General features: G+C 45.9%; 1 protein-coding gene across 3 annotated transcripts in view; it reads right to left on the reverse strand.

Moving 5' to 3' along the window:
• The window catches only part of PTPRO (protein tyrosine phosphatase receptor type O), a 112,553-nt gene that overhangs the window by 78,737 nt on the left and 14,628 nt on the right, over nucleotides 1–19,188 (reverse strand). For all 3 annotated transcript variants that reach the window (XM_040345527.1, XM_040345525.1, XM_040345526.1), the window contains exon 2: nucleotides 6,967–7,237. In XM_040345527.1, coding sequence (XP_040201461.1) covers nucleotides 6,967–7,237 — 271 coding nt within the window. The remainder of the gene's footprint in view (nucleotides 1–6,966; nucleotides 7,238–19,188) is intronic.

Raw genomic sequence — 19,188 nt, forward strand, 5'->3', positions numbered from 1 at the left:
ATTTCCAGTGCTGCAGAATAAGTTTCCTCGCCTGGAAAAGGGCTCTTGCTATCCCCAACCTAACTGGATCCTCCTTCGGCACATTATCAATAATTCCCAGCAAGCTGCACCTGAACAGCTGCACAGTTGACAGTGTCCAAGACCTCTGCCCAGTAAAGATGTAATTTGGGACACCTCCATAGCATATGGATCAGGTCGTCATGGTCCCTCATGCATCTAGTGCAGGACGGGTCTTCTCTCACCCCCATTGCCACCAGTCTAGTAGGTGTGTAATGCACACGCAGCAGAATGTACAGTTGCGACAGCCTTTGGGCCACATTCAGAGAACTCAGGGGAACCGCCAAAAGAGCCTCTTCCCATTGGTCCTCCTCAAATGCTCCGACGTCCCTCTCCCACTTTGCTATAATGCCTGCCGTGTTGTCAGGGAGGAATTTACTGAGGAGCATGGAGTAACTGCAGGATATGAAACCTTTAAACAAAGTCACATCTCTCATGTCGGAAATAATAAAACTGCATAGAGGCGGGGAGCTGAAAGTCCACCTTCAGCTCCGAGAATGGGCACAACTTACCATCTTACCAATTTGTGTCATTCAAGTAATCCCGTACTGTTGCCATTTCTTACCGTATTGTAATTTTTCCAACTCCAAGTAGCGTTTGTTCCCCCAAATGGGGCTAAATCTAGTGAAACCTTCCACCTGTTGCAGTGTTCTAGTTTTATTCCATATTTTCTGCATTAAATTATAAGTAGGGAACAGCTTATTTGACTTGGCAAATCTCAGTGACCCCAGGCCCTCCTCTACCTCCCCACCAGTCACAGAACGAAACAATTGTGCTACCGGATCCACCAAATTCAACACCGGTTTGCCAGGGGGACTCAGCACCCTAGCAATGTGCTGGAGCTGGGAAGCCAAATAATACAGCCACAGATTTGTGAGAGCACGCCCTCCCGCCTCCTTTGGGCGTTGAAGCTGTTCTAATTTCACCCTCGCTATTGAGTTTAACCATATAAGGGACCTGAACATTGAGTTAACAACCCTAAACTGCTTAAGGGGGACAACCATGGGAGAGTTGTGTAGTACATATAGGAGCTGTGGCATTAGGATCATCTTTATCAAATTGATCCTTCCCACCGGGGACACCTTCAATCTGGACCACACCTTTACCCTGTCCCTGCACCGATTCAACAGTGGAGACAGAATCAAGGCAGTATACTCCAGTGGGTTAGGCGCAAACCTGGACCCCTAGATACTTGAATTCCGTGGACACTGGAATGTCCAACAGATGTGTCAATTGCGGGCCTGGCTTCCTGTCCAAGAGCATGAGAAGACTTGGTCCAGTTAATCACCAGACCAGAGTACTGGCCAAAGATCCGGACAACCTCCATTGCTTCCCTCAGAGATGACTCGGTGTCACCCAAAAGAAGCATGGTGTCATTGGCATACAGCATGCATTTTTCTTGCTGTTCCCCGTACTAAAACCCTCTAATATCTGCGTGGGCGGGAATCCGGGCAGCCAATGGCTCTATGGCCAGCGCGAATAACAGAGGAGACAAGGGGCAACCCTGTCTGGTGCCCCTAAAAAGGTCAAAATATGGCGGTACCCTACCAGACTCTCTAATAGCTGCTTTTGGGGAACTATACAGTAACTGTAATTTATGTAGAATGGCCCACAGATAAGACCATTCGATACGTAGCTGCTGGCTTTAAATTTTTTTTCACCCAGGCTGGACCTCCTCTTTAATGATTGGGTGAACATGGAGGAACTTCAAGGGAGATTTCCCTTTACTTCCTGTCCCTTAGCCAAAACAGGAAGCAAGAGGAAATCCCTTCAAATTAAGGGATTCACGGGATGTCGCCAGAGTCACCACTAGTGTCCTACTGGAAGTTTTCTTCTCTAAAAAAAATGTTTATTTTAGTTACACTTTAATCGGTTCCTGACCGACTCCCGCACTTCTACTGTGGCACAATGGCACCGCTTTAAGAGCCGCCAGAGAATGCACACTGCACGGTGGGGGACATGATGTGCGTGGCTGGCGGGCACGATTGCCGCCGGCCAGGCGCGATCAGGTGCATGAGAGCCAGCACAGGGATTTGTGCATGCAAACACACAAATTCCTGTTTTATCAGGGGAGAGGAGAAATATCGTTCCTGCCAAGTAGGAACAACGACACGTCTCCTCCCCCAGTCAGTCCTATCCCCTCACAGTTAGAACACACACTTGATCGCCCCCTAATGTTAACCCCTTCCCTACCAGTGACATTTACACAGTAATCAGTGCATATTTATAGCACTGATCGCTGTATAAATGTCAATGTGTCCAAAGTGTCCGATCTGTCCATTGCAATGTCGCAGTACCGCCAAAAATCACAGATCACTAGTAAAAAAAATATATAAATAAATAATAAAAATGCCATAAATCTTTCCCATAGTTTGTTGACGCTATAACATTTGTGCAAACCAATCTATATACGCTTGTGGGGGGAAAAGGATGCAAATTTAGTTTGGGTACAGCATTGCATGACCAAGCAATTGTCAGTTAAAGCAAGGCAGTGGCAAATTGTAAAAAGTGCTCTGGTCAGGAAGGGGGCAAACTCTTCCGGGGATGAAGTGGTTAAACATGCCACTTAAATTATTATCTATGTGCCTACCCTAAATCATTGGATGTGAAAGCAATACTATGGGGGTTATTTACGAAAGGCAAATCCACTTTGCACTACAAGTGCACTTGGAAGTTTAGTCACTGTGGGCCAGATTCAGAGAACACTTACGCTGGCGTATCTTCAGATACGCAGCGTAAGTGTCCAGATGCGCCGTCGTATCTATACGCCTGATTCCTAACACTAGATACGCCTGAAATATGGCTTCAGCCGACCGGCGTAAGTTGCCGTACGCCGTCGTATCTTGGGTGCATATTTACGCTGGCCGCAAGGGGCGCTTCCGTAGATTTACGCGTCGAATATGCAAATGACCTAGATACGCCGATTCACGAACGTACTTGCGCCCGCTACGCCATTTACGTAAGGCTTACGTCCGGTGTAAAGTTACCCCAGCTATATGAGGCGCAAGTAATGCAAAGTATGGACGTCGGAACAAGCGGATATTTTTACGTTGTTTACGTAAGTCGTATGTGAATGGGGCTGGGCGTAGGTTACGTTCACGTCGTTGCCATTGAGCCGTCGTATCTTAGGGTGTAAATTCAACGTGATTCTGAGCATGCGCACGCATATACGCTACACCGCCGTAACTTAGGGAGCAAGTGCTTTGTGAATACTGTACTTGCCTCTCTAGGTTACGTCGGCGTAGCGCATATGAGATGCGCTACGCCCGCACAGAGATACGCCGATCTCTGTGAATCTGGCCCTGTAGATCTAAGGGGGACATGCAAGGAAAATAAAAAATAGCATTTTAGCTTGCACATGATTGGATGATAAAATCAGCAGAGCTTCCCCTCATTTCAGATCTTCCCCTTAGATCTACAGCGACTTGTAGTGCAAAGTGGATTTACCTTTCGCAAATAACCCCCTATGTCTCTGACTACTTCAATGATTACATCATCATGATTGAAGGAGGGGGATTGTAAAATTCACCTAAACTTAAGAACAAACATGTTATATATTGCAGCCTACCAGTTCTTTGATGTGGTGGTTGCATTATTTTTTTAGGGAGCATAAAACATTTTATGCAGCCTTTTTAGCTATTATGTCAAACTACAGGACACTGCCTTCTTATGTAATTGGGAAGAGATGAAGAGGAGGCATTTATAGTTCAAAAGAATCCCACAGAAACAATGCAACCTAGTCAATTTAGGACAGGAAGGCCCGGATTCACAGACACTGGCGCATATTTATGCCGCCGTAGCGTATCTCCTTTACGCTACGCCGACGCAGCGCAGAGAGGCAAGCACTAAGTTCACAAAGCCAGTGCTTCCAAATCTGCGCTGGGTTTCCAAAGCGTAAGTCGGCGTATGTGGAAGTGGGCGTGAGCCATGCTAATGAGGCGTGACCCCATGCAAATGATGGGCCGAGCGCCAGACAGATACGTATCGCCAACTGCGCATGCGCCGTCCCGTGGGCGCATCTCAGTGCGCATGCTCACAATCACGTCGGAACAACTGCCTAAGATACGTCGGATCACTGCCTACGGCGTGAACGTAACCTACGCCTAGTCATATTCACGTCCTACGTAAACTACGTAAAATACGTCGGCTTGTGTTCCCTGGTGCAGCCTCCTTTATGGGACATAACTTTATGCCGGACATATGACTTTACGCGCACTGCGTCGGACGGACGTACGTTTGTGAATCGGCGTATCTCCCTCATTTGCATATGTGAATAGAAAATCAATGGGAGCGCCAAATACATCCAGCTTAATAATGCGCCCACTCTACCCCGGCGTAGGCAAGTTACGTCGGTCGGATGAAGCCGATTTTCAGGCGTATCTTAGTTTTGTGGGCATGGCGCACAGATACGACAGCGCATATTTGCACTTACGCAGCGTATTTGGAGATACGTCGGCGCAAGTGCTTTGTGAATCCGGGCCGAAGTGTGTAACTGCCAGGACCCTCTGGTTAAAATAAGGGGATAATGTCTAAAAAATAAGGAAATTAATGCAGACACCATATCCAGTGGCTGATAAACTGCAATTTAATAATGGTTGTTTTAGGGTTTAGATGTACACTTACCAGTATTGGGACACCTGCCTTTAATAGCATCCCAGTCTTAGTCCGTAGGGTTCAATATTGAGATGGCCCACCCTTTGCAGCTTTAACAGCTTCAACTCTTGCTTTGTGCACTGGTCCAAATCATTTGGCAGAGGGGGGATTATGGTGTGGGGTTGTTTTTCAGGGCTTGGGCTTGACCCCTTAGTACCAGTGAAGGGACAATTTCATGCTCCCAACTTTGTGGGAACAGTTGGGGGATGGCCCCTTCCTGTTCTAACATGACTGTGCACCAGTGCACAAAGCAAAGTCCATAAAGACATGGATGAGCGAGTTTGGGGTGAAGGCACTTGACTGGCCTGCACATAGTCCTTACCTCAGCCCGATAGAACACCTTTGGGATGAAATAGAGTGGAGACTTCGAGCCAGGCCTTCTTGTCCAACATCAGTGCCTAACCTCACAAATGCGCTTCTGGAAGAATGGTCAAACTTTCCCATAGACACACTTCTAAACCTTGTGGACAGCCTTCCCAGAAGAGTTGAAGCTGTTATGGCTGCAAAGGGTGGGCCAACTCAATATTGCAAGGATTTTTGACACCCTAGGCAAAACCTAATTTTGCCACCCCATTTGCTCCACACCTGACTCCACCCCCTTTGTCCTGCTCATGTGACAGCAGGCGGTGCTATACAGGGAGCATCGGCTCTGCTTCCTCTAGCGCTGGTTTCAGAGTTGCACTGCGCCTCTAATTACACTACCAATTGGACAGAGCAGCTGCCTAAACCTGAGTTAGTTACATGCTGCAGCCTGCAGAGCATGCAGACGCGGAGGGAAACCAGTGGCCGGGCGCCCCTAGGCAGCAGTGCGCCCTAGGTGATTCCCTAGTTTGCTGTGTGGTAGCACAGACTAATAATGGGATACCATTAAAGTTCATGTGCGTGTAAATGCAGGCGTCCAAATACTTTTGGCAATATAGTGTACTTTATTTGTCTGCACATTTTCCAAGTGTGCAGAGTTGGTAGAGAAATGAGGATCCAATAAACAGTATGGCCCCTTTTCACACGGGGGAGGGGAGGTGCGGTGGTGGTATAGCGCCTCTATACCGTCATTATTACCGCAATATTCGGCCGCTAGCGGTGCGGGTTTAACCCCCGCTAGCGGCCGAAAAAGGGTTAATACCGTGGTTTCCCATTGATTTCAATGGGAAGGAGCGGTATAGGAGAACTTTTGGAGCAGTCCTGATAGCGCACTGCATCAGTGTGAAAGCCTTCGGGCTTTCACACTAAAGACTGCAGGGCACGATTTTTTCAGGCGGTATAGCAGTGCTATTTTGAGCGCTAAACCGCCTGAAAAACGTGTCAGTGTGAATGGGGGGAATTTGATAAAGTTAAAGAAGACAGAATCTGAAGCAGCTGCACATAGTAACCAATCAGCTACTATCTTCAATTTGTTCAGTTAGGCCTCGTACAGACGAGCGGACAGTCCGATGAAACCGGTCCGGTGGACCGTTTTCATCGGACATGTCCGCTCGGAGATTTCGGTCTGATGGCTGTACACACCATCAAACCGAAATCCCCGCGGACAGACAGCGCGGTGACGTGGCGGTGACGTTGACGCCGCCACGTCACCAAACCAGGAAGTAAAATACTTCCACGCATGCGTCGAATCCATTCGACGCATGCGGGAGATATCTGTCCGCTGGTTAGGTGTACTAACCAGCGGACATGTCCGCCGGACAGCTTTCCAGCGGACATGTTTCTTAGCATGCTAAGAAACATTTGTCTGCTGGAAATCTGTCCGCTAGCCTGTACACACGATCGGATCTGTCCCCTGAAACTGGTCCGCGGACCAGTTTCAGCGGACATGTCCGGTCGTGTGTACGAGGCCTTAAGGATTGAAAATGCTGATTGACTGCCTTACACAACTACTCCAGATTCTGGCTGCTCCAGTTTTAATAAATTCCATGTTTTTTAAAGGCTTTGCTGAAATTAGATCATATGGTTATACCCTGAGTGAGAGAGAAAGACATCAGAGTTAGGCAGCTCTATGTATATTAAATACTGATAGGGTGCAGGGCGTACTGCTTTTGTATTGCTTCCTGTAGATCAGGGATGAAATATACCCCAGATTTAGCTTTGTATACAGCTGAGAAAGCCTGGATTGGTGTAATCCAGTCTTGAAAAGGTGTAAACCTTTACTATGTTTAGGGATCAGATTACAAGCAGAAATAAAAAATGCCACAAGTACAATGTATTGGGAGGGTCAGGTTTGTCTAAGAAGAAGAGATTGTCACATAGAATGCTAATACTTACTGGTCAGCACTGTCACAGATCTGGCTGGTCTTGAAGTCAAGTTGGAGTTTACCACCATCAGGGTCACTGTGTAAAAATGGTCATGGTAACTGGCATTAAACATCAGCGGTTTGGGCAGTGAACTATTGGATTCTTCAAACTGGAGAAAATAACTCTTTGACTCGCCAGTGATTTTTGCAACATAGACAGATGAGGGCATTAAATCGGATTCTTCTAATGACATGATGAGAAGGTTGCTATCAGTCACCACCACTTGAAACATGGAAGTTCCCTGTCAATAAAAAAAAAAGTAAAATACGTTAAATAGCTACAGTTTTGTGGCAGGACTGTGTAAGAAGGGGAGTCTGTAACCACGTGCATACTGGTCAGAAATCCAGGACTTGGACGACCAGTGAAAGAAGGATGACAGATACAGTAATGCCTCGTACACACGGTCGGACTTTCCGAGAAAAAAAGTCAGACAGGCTTTTTTTCTCGAGAAAGTCTGGCCGTGTGTAGCCTTCATCTGACTTTTTTGTCCGGAAGTCCGACGGACCTTAGATAGAGAACCTGTTCTCTATCTTTCCGTCACACTTCCGACGGACTCACGGCGGACTTTTGCATGGTCAAAAGTCTGACCGTGTGTACGAGGCATAAGTGGCATGCACTGCTTGTCTTTTGCAAGTTTATGTTTGATTAATGCTGTCAAATTTTTCTTGGTGATACAAGTTCTCTAATAATGACAACTTATATGGATTACAGTTCACCGTAATAGGAATAGAACCAAACAGGTTGTCCATACAATTTGATAATAAAAAAAACAATATAACATGAGAGCATCATCCCAATTAAATTGCACAAAGGATCCAAACAAACTATGTAAGAGACTTTTTTTTTTTTAATCAAACAAAACGTGTTTATTGAGCACAAAAAGTAAACACACATACATGATTCAGAGCAAAAGGGGTATATACAGACCAAAAAGACTGCAAGGTTCAGCATACATAAAAGCAACACAGCATATATATATAACAGACCGGGAGAAATAAAATAAAAATAAAGAAAAAACATTGGAGAATCACTCTCAGTTGCAAGGATTACACCCCCCACTCCCACCGTGAGAAACAAGGCAAGAGTACCCGTCATAAAGCCTAAAACAATCGGTCATAAACCAAATCCACTGGGGCTAGTCCGGGGACATTCAACCATGGGGCCCACATGCTATCAAATTTACCTCTCGCCCCCCTGCGCTGGTAAATCAACTTTTCTAAGCGGAGTGTGTCACCCATTTGGGCGATCCATTCCTGAAAAGCAGGGGGCTCCGTGGATTTCCAGTGCCTTAAGATCAACTTTCGAGCCTGGAAGAGAGCCCTCGCCACAGCTTGTTTATATACATCCTCTAGCGGCAGCACATCAAGTATGCCCAACAAACAATGTTTAGGATCAGCAGGGATAGTTGTCTGAAAGACTCTAGTAAGGGTATCCAGGACCTGTGACCAATAAAGATGGAGCTTCGGGCACCTCCAAAGGAGATGGATCAAATCTCCATGATCCCTACTGCATCTGGTACAATCGGCATCTGCCCTCACCCCCATGCGAGCCAATCTAGCTGGGGTATAATGCACCCGCAAAAGAATATATAGTTGCGAAACCCGCTGAGCCACATTAAGAGAACACAGGGGAACCGCCTGTAAGGCCTCCTCCCACTGCTCCTCCTCGAAAGCGCCAACATCACGCTCCCACCGTTCCACTACCCTAAGAGGAAAGTCCCTATGAAAAAGGTTAAGGAGCATTGTGTAGCTGTAGGAGATAAAGCCCTTGTAAGTGTCAATATCAAACATGTAATTGAAGATAGGGGTGGAATCCAAGGACCACTGGCCCTCCTCCCCCTGGGCCCCAATCGCATGCCGAAGCTGCAGGTAATAAAAATACATTGTGGTAGGGAGTTGGAAGGCCTCCTTAAGCTCCGAGAAGGGCCTCAATTTTCCCTCTCGGAAAATGTGGGACATATGAGATACTCCAAACTGTAGCCACTTGGAGCCATAGGGCAATTTCTCCAGTTCCGGGTAGCAATTATTATCCCATATGGGACTATACTTAGTGAATCCCTGCACCCCCTGCATAGTTCTGACCTTATTCCAGATTTTTTTGCATAAGTATATAAGTGGGGAATAATTTATTAGACTTACTAAAATGCAGGGCCTCAAGACCATCCACCACCCCCGACCCTGTGGTGAATCGAAGGAGCGCCGGCGTGGAATCCAGCAGATTCAGGAGCACTTCCGTCTGGGGACTAACTGCCCTCGAAATGTCTTGTAGTTGTGCATGTAAGAGACTTTAAATATGCTCTACACATGTCATATAGCGGTACATCCAAGAAAAATATTTTTAGGATAAGAAATTTATTACTACAGAGTTAAAATCGAAAAACTGCTTTCAGTATAACACAAGTTATGGAACGAATACAGTAACTAAAAATTCAGTGTACAAAATATATCACAATTTTATAACATCATAAAAAGCTTAGTGTACAAAGTACATCAATCTACGCAATTTGTGGGGTTATCGCTTCCTCAGGACTGTAAAAGGAGCTTCCATGTATGACAAGGATAACCAAGGTCCATCTACAACTTCCATAACTTCCACACAAAACTGTGACATATTTAATAATTTTTGATAATACTGTGTGTAGCAAGGTCTCTGGCCTTGTCCAGTCTAATGAGAACTTTCCAAGCCAAAGATAGCTGACATCCTTCTGTATGTGGTGGGTTGTGAGGTATAGTGGATGCAAGGTGGACAAAGTTATTAGGCACCAGACACTTCTTGGATGTAAAAGAGGTTTTGTTTCTCTAAACAGTTCTTTTTGTATTTTTGAGGGAAGGAGGGTTAGGTCCAGGACACCCTTAAGTAGCTGTAAATTCAATAGGCAGACTCCGAGACTTCAATAGGAGGACAGCTGTGCAGGGAAAGGCCCCAGCAAGGTGCCACATCTGGACATGTAGGATTGCTGTCTCCTATGGCAACAGTCTTTAACAGTTCCCAACTCAAATGTAACAGTTCCTTCAGCTTCACTACAACTGTCTCTTTTAGTTCTTCAACACTGAGCTCCTGGTCTCTCACTAGACCCTCTGATTTACTGACTCTGATACCCTTGAGCGCCTCCAAACTTTGTGGTGGTATCTCCCTCAAGTGTCACCCCCACTCCCTCGCTGGGTCCCTAGCTTGTCACGCCAGATACTTCTCAAGCTTCACCCCTGCTGACTGGCTCGGCCCCTAGCTTGACACACTAGGCTGCTCTGCAAGCGTCATCTCTGCTGGTTGGGTACCTGACTTGATCACTGCCTGAAGTTTCCCGATTCTCTACCGTGCCTGTTCGGTGAGAATGTTGCTCCGGTACTTGGTTCAGTTACTCACTGTGGTCCCTGGTAATAAGGTGGTCTGGACCCTTTGTGGAGACAGCTTCCCTTCTACCTCCGACCACTGTCAGGTTCTCAGGCTGGCAGAATCGTCACTTCTGGTTGGACTGCAAGCCGCAATCCCAACCCTGCACTGCCCTCTTACTTCTGGATAGATCCTCACACAACCTAGCAGCCAGATCCCCCTGGGATAGGCCCAAATCTCCGGCCTAGCAGCCTGGGGCACACGCCACATGTCCACCGAGACAGCCATCCAGGTGGCACCGAACATAGATCACCTGACCACCGGAATATATAGGTACTCCCAGTAGGCCAATGGATTCAAGAAAACCCCTGACTGAGATACACCACATACCCATAACTTGACCTACCTTGGGTTGCCCTTCTCATGTCTAGTACCACCTTAGGGAGAAATCAATAGATCTCTATCAATCAACCAGGATAACTACTCCTGTCAAGTACATTTGGGGCTCCCTGTCTAAACTACAAGGTGCTACATCTGGAACAATTTCTTTATTTATATAATCAATTGATAAGGTTTCAGTATTGGTTTGAAATAATATTGTAGATTCTATTTGAAGGTTTTTTTTCTATGCTATTTTTCATTATTTTTTTCTTTTTAAACCCAAGTCTGAAATGTGCATAAACACAAATTAAACCCCCGGAACTTTTCACATTACCTCCTGATTTGATTTAATCATATTGGTTTGATTTTGTCAGCTGATAGCTGTTTCTTTCTATGGTGGTGTCGTCCTGTCCCCTCTCCTCCATATCCTCGCTATGGTCGACCAAAGAAATTGAGTGCACGTGCTCAGCGTCATATCCAGAGATTGGGCTCTTTCACACTGAGCGCCCGTACAGGTCCGTCTGTGAGTTTTTTTTGCGGACCTGTATGGGTGCTCCGTGCTCCTCTATGGAGCCGCGGATGTCAGCGGTGACATGCGCGCTGACATCCAACCCGCTCTGATCCGCCAAATTTTGACAGAGGAAAAACCTACTTTTCCTTCCGTCTGGCGGATCGGATCGGGTGAACACGGACATACGGTCTGTGTTCATCCAATCCCCCCATAGGGTGAAGCGGAGAAAAGACAGGGCGGTCCCTGCACAGTGTGCGGGGACCGCCCTGTCATCCGCCGGCTCAGCGGGGATCAACGGATCGATCCCAGCTGAGCAAGCGGAAGGTGCACGGGGCGGATCATTACTGATCCGCCCAGTGTGAAAGAGGCCATTGTCTTTTGGGAAATAGACGTATGAGTGCTGCCAGCATTGCATTGCAACTTTGAATGAGGTGAGAGAGGTTTAGCCAATGTTTAGCCAATGTTCACAATGAACAATGAGACAAAATCAATTTATTATTTTCAAAGTGTTATGTAACGAAGTGGCAACAACAATGATTGTGAGTTACCCGGCATAATAGCCAATGTACACAGCACAGGAGAAAGTAAATACCGGTATATAGAGATTTATTACAATTGTTATACATCAATGAGCAACAATAAAACTTAAAAGTTGCAGGGCCAGTGGATGCACATATACAATAAACAAATAAAATGTACATACATATAAACAGAAATATGTAGACATAATGCAGACATCAATAATATCCAGCATGTACAGGCATAAAACACGCATCAATGAAGCCCTACTAGTTTCGCAAGACCCTGCTCGCTTCTTCAGGGGCGGATGCATGAATGTTGTATCTGCAATGTAAGTGATAAAATCAAGATGTATGTTAATAGATGGGGGGCAGGCGGAATGATTGGCAAGAGAGGTCTGAAGAGGGACCTCATACTTACCAGTGGGCTGAAATGAATTGCCAAACGCTGGATATCAGGATGGGGGCCGTGTAATGCATCCAGCTCGGGAGCTGAGGAGACGGAGCAAACAAAAGCCACAACAGGGGAACATCCAGAGGATCAGCATGGTCTGGATGGAGGTATTTCTCACTGCAGTCTCCACTAAGCCCCTTGTGATCATGTCTAGAAAATATCTGCAAGGATGCACATGTATCAGAAGGCATCATGGTTGCAAAATGAGCTTAATGTGTAAGGTTATACTAGATGGAGTATAATCTATATATAAGGATGTAAGTAAATGAATTAAGCTTACTGAAGTGTGTTAACATGAAAGACTATCAGAGATATGGTATATACATGAATGCAAACCAACATGGTTACAAAGTTGGTATGGGCAGGGAGACTACGGGATAATGTAGAAATGATATAAACATTACATGTGTAAAAGAACAATGTAACATACCCAATATGGGTAAAGAAAGTATATAAGTTGTACCTCAGTTTGTTCTTAAAAATGTGACTGCTCTATCCATCCATCAAGTTGTTAAAACGAAGTTCCAGCCGTGCCGAATGTCCAAGATATGCCCACAAGGGCCCCAAAGGCTCCGCCCCCAGAGCCATGTATGGGCGGTGACGCATAGGCGTCAGTAAGACGTCCACTGCCAGAGGGGGTGCGCAACTGCAGCAACCTTCCAACCGTCCAGGATGACCCACACAGCCCACACCTCAAGGACATCAGGGAGACGTCCATGTGTGGGCGTGGAAAACATGGCACCGATGTGCAGGCGGCCACCCCTGTTAACAGACAGGGGAGGACAGCAAGAGATCAAGAATAGGTCTGATGAGAGCAAGACAAACTTATTTGGTTCGGAGGGTGTCAAGCGTGTGTGGCGACAACAAGGTGAGGACTACAAAGACAATTGTGTCTTGCCTACAGTCAGGCATGGTGGTGGGAGTGTCATGGTCTGGGGCTGCATGAGTGTTGCCAGCACTGGGGAGCTACAAATCATTGAGGGAACCATGAATGCCTACATGTACTGTGACATACTGAAGCAGAGCATTATCCCCTTCCTGTGGACCGCAGGGCAGTATTCCAACATAACGACCCCAACCACACCTTCAAGATGACCAATGCCTTGCTAAAGAAGCTGAGGATAAAGGTGATTGGTGACTAGCCAAGCATGTCTCCAGACCAAAACCCTGTTGAGCATCTGTGGGGCATGTGAAGCGCAAGGTCTCTAACATCCACTAGCTCCGTGATTTTATCACAGAGGAGTGGACCAGGACTCCAGTTAGGGTTGCCACATCATCCCTTTAATCCAGGACACACATTATTACACAGGTTCTGTGGCTGATTAAGGTGGTAATTAAACTCATTTGGTGCCTTATCTGCCTTAAAGCGGATGTGCCACTAAACAAATATATTAAAAGCCAGCAGCTACAGATACTGCAGCTGCTGACTTTTAATATAAGGACACTTACCTGTCCTGGAGTCCAGCGGTGATCGCAGCAGATGACGAGCCGATCGCTCGTCACCCTGCTGCTCCCCCCTCCATCCACGGTGAGGGAACCAGGAAGTGAAGCGCTCCGGCTTCACTGCCCGGTTCCCTACGGCGCATGCGCGAGTCGCGCTGCGCCCGCCGATTGGCTCCCGCTGTGTGCTGGGAGCCGAGTGTTCCCAGCATACAACGGGGGACGGACGGGAAGGGGAAAAAAAACCCGTCCTTTGCCCGTATCGTAGGGCCGGAAGTGGGTGCAGATACCTGTCTGTAGACAGGTGTCTGCACCCCCCTCCCCCCTGAAAGGTGTCAAATGTGACACCGGAGGGGGGGAGGGTGCCGATCAGCGGGACTCCACTTTAGAGTGGAGATCCGCTTTAAATCAGCCTTAGAACCTGTGTAATTCATATGTGTCCTGGATTAAAGGGATGATGTGGCTATCCTAACTCCAGTGGCAACCTGTGAAGCTCTGGTGAGCTCCATGCCCAAGAAGGTTAAGGCAGTGCTAGAAAATAATGGTGGCCACACAAAATATTGATACTTTGGGCCCAACTGGGCCTATTTTGGCACTTCCTTTGGCACTCTCCTTCATGTAAAAATCTCAATTTTTTTGCTAGAAAATTAATCAGAACCCCCAAACATTATATATCTATATATATATATATATATATATATTTTTTTAGCAGACACCCTAGGGAATAAAATGGCGGACATTGCACGGTATTTGCGCAATTATTTTTCAAATGCCTTTTTTTAGGGGAAAAAAACAGTTTCATGAATTAAAAAATAACAAAACAGTAAAGTTAGCCCAATTTTTTTGGATAATGTGAAAGATGATGTTACGCCGAGTAAATAGATACCTAACATGTCACACTTTAAAATTGCACACACTCATGGAATGGCGCCAAACTTTGGTACTTAAAAATCTCCATAGGCGACACTTTAAATTTGTTTACAGGTTACTATTTTCGAGTTACAGAGGAGTGCTAGAACTGTTGCACACGCTCTAACGCACGCGACGATACCTCACATGTGGGGTTTGAACGCCGTTTACATATGTGGACTTGCATGCGTGTTCGCTTTTTTTTTTTATCACTTTTATTCCTATTACAAGGAATGTAAACATCCCTTGTAATAGGAATCACTGTGATAGGTCCTCTTTATGTAGAGATGTGGGGTCAATAAGACCCCACATCTCTCCTCCAGGCTTACAAGCATGAAATCGGTGAAAAAATATTCACCAATCACATGCCGACAGCCGCAATTGCGGCTTTGTTTACTTGCGGGTACCGGGCGTGACGTCATAATGTCGCACCCGGGCCTCCGACGGTCATAGAGATGACTGGTGACCAACTGGTCACCAGTCAGCTCTATGGTTCCCAGACAGCGCCGGCCGATTCCCTCTCCGGGCCCCCGATGGCACAGGAGAGCCCGGGGAAGCACCGGATGGCGGCGGGAGCGGGGGGGACGTCCCCTTCCGCCACCTATAAGAACGATCAAGTGGCGAAACTGCTGCTTTGATCGTTCTTATCGTGCACAGAATCGGTGACTGAAGACAGTGATATCGGAATGATGCCTGTAGCTGCAGGCATCATTCAGACATCACTGCACAAAGCCGCACAAAACCGAGGACGTTAAAAGACGGCCTCCGGTTGTGTGTTGAGGTATTTTGAGGGGACAGCAAATTTACATTGTTATACAAGCTGTACACTCACTACTTTACATTGTAATTTCTTCAGTGTTGTCACATGAAAAGATATAATAAAATATTTACAAAAATTAGAGGGGTGTACTCACTTTTGTGAGATACTGTATATTTCCAGTTAAAGCACTTCTTGGACATTAGGTGCCCGTGTTGAAAAATATTCCATAATGTGACTTTGTTTTTCTTTATAATGTGTGCTGCACCTTGAATTTCTTACTAGCTTCTTCGTCATCCTTAGGCACGAATCTCATCCAATTCAAGTGATGAGTGCCAAGCCTCCATGCAGCTTATCAGTGTTTCTGGTACCAAAGCCCAGGCAATTAAGTATTTACAGTCTGTAGTTTCAATCAACATTCTGTTGTCAACAAGCTGCCACAAGAGAGAATATTTTCCCACAGATTCAGCATGACTAATGGAACCACAAACAACAGTTATATTTGAAACCTCTCTATTATTTATTATATTGTCCATGTTTTTCCCTTCAGAGATTTAGAAGGTGAAACGTTTGAAGATCTCTATACTATTACATTGACATGATTAAAGCTAACTATACTGTGAGTGAATTTCTTCCGGTTCAGGGATGAAAACACATTGCCCTCTATGGAGATGGTTCATATCTCCACGCCGAATGCCGAACGCCTGCCGCCTGAAAAAAGGTTCCGGACCTTTTTTTCAGGCGGCTTTCGGCGTTCGGCATAGGAGATGGGAACCATCTCCATAGATGGTGAAAGGGAGCGCAAGGACCACTCATTGGTACCGAAGACTCCCCCCGGCTCGCAGTTTGGACTGTTCCCAGGCGGAGGCTCTTGTACGGGACGGATCCAACGAGCACACCTTGGCGGGGGGAGGACGGAGGAGAGTTCAGGTAGTTGGAGAAGTTTCCCGCATGTTGTGAGGCGGATGTGGCGCCGAGTTCTTTGTGTGTGGAGGAGGAGGGGGGATCCCGGCTCGGAAGGTGGCCCGGCCGGGTGAGCTGACACACACACCCCGATATGTGTCCCGGACCCCGGAGAAGTATCGGGAACCGAGCCGGGAGCCCCCCTCCTCCTCCACACACAAAGAACTCGGCGCCACGTCCGCCTCACAACATGCGGGAAACTTCTCCAACTACCTGAACTCTCCTCCGTCCTCCCCCCGCCTGGGAACAGTCCAAACTGCGAGCCGGGGGGGGAGTCTTCGGTACCAATGAGTGGTCCTTGCGCTCCCTTTCACCATCTATGGAGATGGTTCCCATCTCCTATGCCAAACGCCGAAAGCCGCCTGAAAAAAAGGTCTGGGACCTTTTTTCAGGCGGCAGGCGTTCGGCGTGGAGATGTGAACCATCTCCATAGAGGGCAATGTGTTTTCATCCCTCTGGCGGCAGCGGCGTCACACTACAGGCGACAAAACGCCTAGGTGTGAATGAGGACCTAATGTGAAAAACAACGGCAGCGTGTTTGATATTCTGACAGCGGTGGGTGCCAGCCTTACAGTGTTATTAAAGGCAATTAAAAAAACAAACAAACAAACATGTCATACTTACCTGCTCTGTGCCGTGGTTTTGCACAGAGCAGTCACGATCTTCCTCTTCTTGGGTCCCTTGCCAGAGCTCCTGGCACCCAGGCAGGCTCGTTCCTGAGCCATTGCTCTGCGTGTCCAATCGCACACCGAGCCGTGACCTGGCCCTGCCCCCTTATTCTCCTCATTGACGGAGAGTCCCCAGAGAACTGAGGCGCTCATGCACATTGCTGAATCGTGATGGGGCTCAGGTAAGTATTAGGTGGCTGCTGCACACAGAAGGATTTTTAAGCTTAATGCAGAAAATGCATTAAGCTAAAAAACCTTCTGCCTTTAGAACCACTTTAAATCTTACAATGCTTGCCCAGCTTAATGCCTAACTCAAGCTTTTCTATAAATTTAAATAGCATGTTTGGGCCAAGGTGGCCCATACAAAATAACTCCCTTATTAATGACTGCAGTGCTGTATACACTCTTAGAAGCATCATCTACATACAGTATACCGCAATGTGTTCCAGCAGTGGTACAGGGACTCCCCATTTTCTACAAGAACAAAAGTGAGTTGGGCTGAGAGCTGCTCGTCCATTCAAAGCAAGCCTTGTATTTTATCAAATACAAGGCTTCCTCTGAATGGCTGAACAGTAGAAGCAGGCAGATGATGTCATCATTTCTACCTCAGCCATTCAAAGGAAATCTTGTATTCATTGATAAAAACACAAGACTTTATGTGCATGACTGAGCAGCGCTCAATCCAACTAGATTTTGTTCCAGCAGCAAACTGGAAGTCCTCATATTGCTGCTAGAACACAAAAGAACAGCCACAGCAATTGGTGAATGAATCAGTTTGGGCCAGCTTAGCTCAAATTAACTATTTAAAGTGATAGCAAAGCTGGAGGCTGTTGTTTTTTTTAGGTATCTTTAATGGTAACTTGATAAACCACTTTTCAACTGTTGTTTGTTTTTCAAGGGCGGATCAGCGACCCTGTTTATGAACCGCACTGAATAAATAGTCAACAGGCAGTAATCACTGTGTACTGAGCTTTCAATAGACAGCTTGGTACACAGAGAAACTGTACCTAGCCTATCTGAGGGGCTGGGTACCATGTGATCACAGTGATTGGCCTTTTTTTTATTTTACCAGAAAGTAAGGGAAACAGCTTTTTTTTCTCAAAATGTTTGGTCTTTTTTAGTAAACAAAAAAAAAAGCTAAATACTAAATACCACCAAAACACAGCTCTATTTAACACACACACACAAAAAAAAGATATCACATTAATTTGGGTATAGTGTTGTCAGTCAAACTATCACAGCGCTGAAACCATAAAATAGCTTTGTAATAAAGGTGTATTACAGTACTCAAGTGGTTAAAAAACAGCTAAAAATCTTCAGAGAACAATGCTGTCTAAAAAATTATCTTATCTAACATGTCTTTAATCCTAGGACACCACTAAATCATTGCTCAGAAGGTTTATCTCCACTGGGAGTTTAAAAAAAATAATAATGGGCTATAGCTGTGAACAGATAATGGATTGTAATCGCAAGTAGGAAATAGGAGATTAAATTACTTCTTGTAAAAGTCATAGTTCTAAACAAAAAGCCCTGGCCTCTTGCCTGAGAATTTATTTACAATCTAGTGATATTTTATTTCAGTGCTGTATGGTAAATCTGATGCTCTGTCATCCATAGGGTGTCATGGCTTTATCACGGCCTGTTTTAGTAAGGCGTAGAGCGTATAGACTGGTAACTCAATCAGGCAAATTAGGATTGACAGCGCTTTCTTATAACAGGGAGCGTACAGCAAACTCTGTCAGTAGGGGAAAATGACGTATGTGTTTCATTTGATATATAGTAACTATTATTTTGCAAGCTCATTAATCATGTGAAGAACACACTGGGGAGGATGGGAGAACCTGTGAAGTCAGAGTAAAGAAGGTTATTATTGGCATATAAAGGAGCCTTATTGAGCCTTCATGAGTTTCCAACTCACCCATATTAACAGGGATATCCATTATTTTCATGTTTTATCCATTTAAAAAATGAAGACCTCAGCTGTGAATAATATGCAGGAATGTTATATTAAATACCAATATTTTTCTAATTTCTTTTAGCAATAAACTGAAAATCCCCCCAAAAAACTATAATGCCGCGTACACACGGTCGTTTTTCGGCATTAAAAAAAAAAGAATGTTTTTAAAAACATCATTTAACCACTTAAGCCCCGGACCAATATGCAGCCTAAAGACCCAAGGTGTTTTTACAGTTCGGGACTGCGTCGCTTTAACAGACAATTGCGCGGTCGTGCGACGTGGCTCCCAAACAAAATTGGCGTC

The sequence above is a fragment of the Rana temporaria genome, chromosome 3, assembly GCF_905171775.1.
Source record: "Rana temporaria chromosome 3, aRanTem1.1, whole genome shotgun sequence".
NCBI classification, from domain to species: domain Eukaryota; kingdom Metazoa; phylum Chordata; class Amphibia; order Anura; family Ranidae; genus Rana; species Rana temporaria.